We start from the raw sequence: 5,687 nt of genomic DNA, 5'->3' as shown, positions 1-5,687 counted from the left end.
TATATATATATATACTACTACTATATATATATATATATATATACATATATATATATATATATATAATACATATATATATATATATATATATATATATATCTAATGCTCTATGTGTATAAATAACTGCTTCCGTGTGTGTGGAGATGTATCATTTGCATTTCTTACTTGCAATCTCTATTCTGGAAGAGCATTATGCGTTGAAACCGAACCGGTATATTTTACTGTTCGATTTTCGTAATTGAACCCCGTTTGCTGTAGATACTCATGATGTTATCGTCTATGTATCTCTCCTACTCTACGATCATATGATATAATAACTACATATTTACCTGGCTGCGACAATGCTGATCTCATTATTTGCCATCTCCCAATCCTCTCAACGTTGCCGGTACAACGATACTATTCTTCGCAGACATCGCCCGGCATCATACTTGACGGAGAAGAATGTAAAATGGTGAGTAAACGTACATTTCAAATTGTTGGGCTTTCGCAGTTCGTTTTCGATAATAAAGACTAGGATTGTGTTTACTACGAAAGTGGCAATGTGCATCTCCGTTGCGCGACTGTGTAGCTTGCTTATACATCCTCAATTCAGATTTGTTTTCGGTGATTTAAATGTAAAGTTTTCCTTCTATTTTATACTATGGTATCCAACGAGGTTTTCAGTATATATCAACCCACCAATTACAGGTCTCGAAATTACCGAGGGCGCATGTTTAAAAATCGAAGACTATTTAAAATTTTGGAAGTCACAGTAGTAAGTTCCGATTCTTGTAGTCATGCTCGTTGTATTAATCGGCGCATGCATGTGTGTACATCCGTTGGTGTGCTTCTGTTCAGAAATATGTAAGACACAATACCGATTTATACATGGTGTCAGTGTGTATTTACAAACATAGAGTACTGCGAACGAACAATAGTGAGCTCGTGTTTTGGAACGAAACGGGATTCAAATTGGATTTCGGTCCACCCTTTCTCACCGGGATATTCAAATATGTAGACATTTTTATACATAAAGTGTAGTTAGAACGGGTATGAAGTCTTGGATCCAATTCCGATATATCTAGTTCTCATCTCAGTACCAGATCGCTCTAATCTCAAACATATTCCATAGGTGCTGGTGGTGAATATGGGACTGAAAATGGGAAAGGGAAAGGTGGCAGCGCAGTGCGCGCATGCAGCAGTCAAAGCTTACAAATCAACGTTGAAGAAGAATCCTGCGGTGAGTGTTGTTAAGCAAGTACAGCTATATTATATAGTGGGTAAATCACTGGCTCCACTAACGTGTGTACCAAGGCCCAACAAATGGTATGAAGGCCGCTTGGATAGCCGTTCTACATCTATGCATGGGCATTCAAGAGTGTAGCCTTTGTGGAACTCAGGCAACCAGAACGGATCGAAATGATGGCATTGTTTGCAGCGTCGAATTGCACTCATATTTAGTAATCAGGCGTGCCATCAGTGTGTAGGCTCTTGCACATAACTTCACCATCTGCTAGCATGTTGTCATCGCGTCATCCTCAGACTTGCCGTTCCCTCCACTCAGTCGCCTTGTCCTTAGTTCTCAATATATGCCAGAACCCCTAGTTCTTTGGTGCTATATCGATCTTCAAATTGCGCTTCGAACATTCTAACAACACACACTCACTACACACCGCACGTACTCATTTGATGCTTCTTGTACTCTCAACCCACAGTTACTCCGTGCGTGGGTAGATAACGGCCAACCGAAAATATGTGTAAAGGCAGACAACGACGATATATTCTTCGCTGTTGCAGAGCACGCACAAGCCCTGGGATTAGGGTCGCATATGATTGCAGACGCCGGCAGAACTCAGATCGCCGCTGGTTCGTGTACTGTAGTTGGAGTGGGACCAGGCCCAGTACATTTGGTGAACAAAGTTACAGGCCATCTGAAGCTATTATAATAAGAGTTTAAAAAAGTAAAATTCCATGCCTTATCTAGTATTTGCTTTTTGCCGTTGCGGTAGTAATGTTCATTGTGAACGATGCTGAAAAATCTTGCGAGCTTTTGGGATAGTATGTTTAATCTTCATTTATTCTGCATAGTGGTGCAGCCGTCGATAAAATGCCAACTCATCCAACACATAGCTAATTCAGAACATACTTTTTGAGCACACAGCTTGATGGAATCGAAATGGAAAATACTACATAGCGTTCATATAGTTGCATATGTGTGTGCTAAATCTGTATGGAACCATATCGACTCATATGCATTTGTGTAAAGCGTGAACGAATTCCAACGCCTGTGGATATCGTATATCCGGCCAGAGTCAGACACGTATTATTTCCTTATGGCATGTTTAGGAATGTATTCCCGCTAGCGGTACTTGCAATTACTTTTGGCAATAATGTTCTAAAGACAACCAATTTTACTCGTTTCGCGCTCTCACAACCCAACCACATTTGGGCCGACAATACACAATCAGTTCGGGAACAGTGTATGACAAGAACATTCTAAAGGTCCTCTAGTTTCACCTCACTACATGATAAAAAATACTATTCCTGAATCAATTTATATTCTACCCAGAAAGCCGATTTTTGCAGAAATAAGCAGTATATATCGACGGTGACAGAATTATCTGATCCAGAATTAATCAATGTTCCAGATATGTATTACGAATAAATTTGTCTGAACTTTGTCTGGCTACTGTTTATAAACAATCGCACGCAACGGTTGCTGCGCTACCTGTACCTCAGCGCAATTTTCCGCCATTACAGTCACCAATTGTTTAAACCCTAATTGAAATTGAGAAGTTCGGCATACTACACTTAAAGAAAACAACATCAAAACCTATATATTATACTTATAACGATACCCTTCCACGATTGGTATCCCACTACTAACTACCTTATAGTACACTCATCTACATACAACTCTAAGTATCCCAAACGTGTATATAATGAATATCGGACACAAATATTCAGAATTTTGGATGCGGTTGTTCAAATTGATGAATTGGAAACATAGTAGTGGCAACTTGTAAACTGGAGCAGGACAGTTATAAATACCCTAACCTTTGTATACGGACTTCTAAGTTGTGAATTGTGGCTATGGCACAGCTATGCCCCTAAGCTATGCGGCTAGGACAGTACGATGTCTCGATATTGAAGTTGGGCTAAGTTAATGAAACAAATGTGTTGGTGTGTACCTGAGCTATCCCGTATGTCACAAACATTTATCCATTTTGGGTGGGAAGCTCACTTTTTAAGAGTCCCTTCCGTTTTGGTTGTTGGTTTCATACATACATAAATAATAATAAACAAATATGCACATGTAGTCTCCCAAAAAAGACGAGAGGAATATGTATGCACTGTGTTGATAGATTTGGTACCAGTTTAGACTTCTTCTTTTTTTGGTTTTTATATATATAAAATAGTATTTCTTGTTTTTACTAAAAGAAACAAATTACCTGTTTGGCTTTTAGGTACTTGCAGAGGCGTTGGGTTTTGGCGGGAAAAATAGAAATGTACGCGCCGTGCAAATAAATACATAAATACATCAAACGAAACCATTTTGATGATTGTTTATTTGCGTCATTTGTGATGACACGTATTTAATTTATTAGTACATACTGGGACACAAGCTACACGTAAGTACGATACGAAAGCATTACACGAAAGTACTGCGTGAAAGTATGTACTACACGAAAGTAAATACTACACGAGAATGTACGTAAGTAAGTAAAGTCAAGCATAGACGGGTCAAGATATGGAGTACGCAAGTATATACAGCTGTCTCTGGTATGGTTGTACATCATTCTACCACACGCTCGTAACCTGGACAGTGACTGGGGAGTTTTAAGGCGTAGGCAAACCATTGCATGTTCTCGTACCTTACGAGCTTATTAGTTTCATATCGCACTGTAGTGGTGCGTGGAATAGTAGTGGATACAACATAGACTGCCGAACACCGGTGGTTGCCGTCAATCAGAATTATATCCTTCGTGCTACACATACGCAGGAAAGCTACCGATTGTGAGTATACTTGGCACACGATGACAAAGACATTCAACACAGAGAAGAGCATGGACAGCCTATATACGATTAGTGTTAGTGACGTTGATTCGAACACCAGTGTAGATGTACATAGAAATATGGACACACAATCTAGTGCAGAACAATGTGGCAATCGCGAGCTAGGAGGCAAGGTGGGAACAGTTGTACACACATATATGCCCATTCGCACGGATATAGCTACACCAAATGCATTACACGATTCATGCACAGTTATGGATACCGTCATTATGACACATATGCATACAGACGGAGATGATGCAGCCACACTTGCTGCAACTCAAGGTGCAAAGGGGAAAAGCGTGGAAACATGTGCATTGAAACTTACGCCTACAACCACAAGTCCAGCAACAGATGACACAGTGGTGGCATCCAGCAAGCACGCGGATGGTGATGAGAAATGCAGTGTGATGGGAAGTGAGGAGAATGTAGATGAGTTGGCACATACACAACATCTAACTCGTGAGAGTATGTGTGTGGATTCATCCAGTACAGATGCTATTGATGAAATCTTTGCGGTGTTTGAAAATCGAGCGGTTGCAGCAACGAATACCATAGCGACCACCGTAGCTACACCTATTGATTGTGGAGTGGAGCATGTAGAGTTGATTGTATCACCGAAACTTTCTGTAAATCAGCGTATAGGGCTGTGTGAGACCAAGTTTGAGGGTGATAGGGTGGAGGGAATTATAGTAAACGAGGAGGAAGCTATTCAAACGGAACCAGCATTGAACAACACATTGACAGCAGATACAAGAAAGTGTGTGCGTGATATTGTAGTAGAGCACACGATACCAGTAAATTCTGAGGGCAATAGGGCGGATGGGGGTACAGTAAGCGGAGGAGAAGATTCTCATGTGGAGCGAACATTGGACTACACAGAGACAGCGGGTACAAGAACGTGTGTGTGTGATACTGTAGTAGTGCTTACAATACCAGTAAATTCTGAGGGTGATAGGGCGGATGGATGTACAGTAAACGTTGGGGTAAATACGCATGGCCACCAAACTGAAAAATCATTGGACAGTGCCGAGATACTGGGTACAGGAGCATGTATGCGCGACGGTGCAGCAGAGCACACGGCACTAGTAAAGTCTGATGGTTGTAGGGCGGATAAAGGTACAGTATTCGGAGCGCAAACGGCACTTGGTACTACAGACACTGTTGTATGTCGTGACTCCGCAAGTTGTATATTTGAAACTACTGGTCCTGCTGATGGGGCTATCATTGCTCAAGAAGTCGCGGCAAATAGTTCAGGTACCCCTGACACTGACGACACCGGGATTAGTGCTGTTTCCACTAACACTGTTGTTCAGGCCGTGGTTACTGGCAGTGGCTGTATTACTGGCATTCACAACACTGTAGTTGACGTTGGTATAAGTCCTTCCATCGTGGGCGATGCTGATATCGTTTCTGATCCCGCAATCCCAACCGATTCCAAGGTCACATCCACTGTTTTTGACAACAGCAATGTCGCTTTTGCTACAGCCGACAATGCCGCTATTGCTGTACCTGTAGATACTGAAGTCACTGCCGTGATTGCTGACATGGCTGCGACGGCTGATACTACTGTTGTAGCGGTACCCGTAAAAAGTGCGATCAGTCCCGAGAGTGCTGATATGAATCCTACGGATAATCCTGCTACTGAC

At 41.6% G+C, this 5,687-nt stretch overlaps 2 protein-coding genes across 3 annotated transcripts in view; both read left to right on the top strand.

The window, feature by feature from the left end:
* Positions 1–407: 407 nt before the first annotated feature.
* SARC_06550 lies at positions 408–1,958 on the top strand (the record flags this gene model as incomplete). 2 transcript variants are annotated; one of them, XM_014299553.1, is made up of 4 exons in its annotated part: positions 433–454; positions 691–757; positions 1,115–1,222; positions 1,698–1,928. In XM_014299553.1, exons 2-4 carry the CDS (start codon positions 713–715, stop codon positions 1,926–1,928), a joined length of 384 nt encoding a protein of 127 aa, XP_014155028.1. In that variant the 5' UTR covers positions 433–454; positions 691–712. The 2 variants fall into 2 exon arrangements, with proteins under 2 accessions (XP_014155027.1, XP_014155028.1); XM_014299552.1 differs by lacking the exon at positions 691–757 and having other exon boundaries at positions 408–454; positions 1,698–1,958.
* Positions 1,959–4,019: 2,061 nt separating this feature from the next.
* The window catches only part of SARC_06549 (hypothetical protein), a gene marked incomplete at both ends in the record, with an annotated part of 8,363 nt that continues 6,695 nt past the window's right edge, over positions 4,020–5,687 (top strand). Inside the window, one exon of the mRNA XM_014299551.1 lies at positions 4,020–5,649. Within this exon, the coding sequence (XP_014155026.1) occupies positions 4,020–5,649 (1,630 nt within the window). The remainder of the gene's footprint in view (positions 5,650–5,687) is intronic.

Source organism: Sphaeroforma arctica (genome assembly GCF_001186125.1).
Source record: "Sphaeroforma arctica JP610 unplaced genomic scaffold supercont1.471, whole genome shotgun sequence".
Classification (NCBI taxonomy): domain Eukaryota; class Ichthyosporea; order Ichthyophonida; genus Sphaeroforma; species Sphaeroforma arctica.
This window is presented reverse-complemented; position numbering and strand designations above follow the sequence as displayed.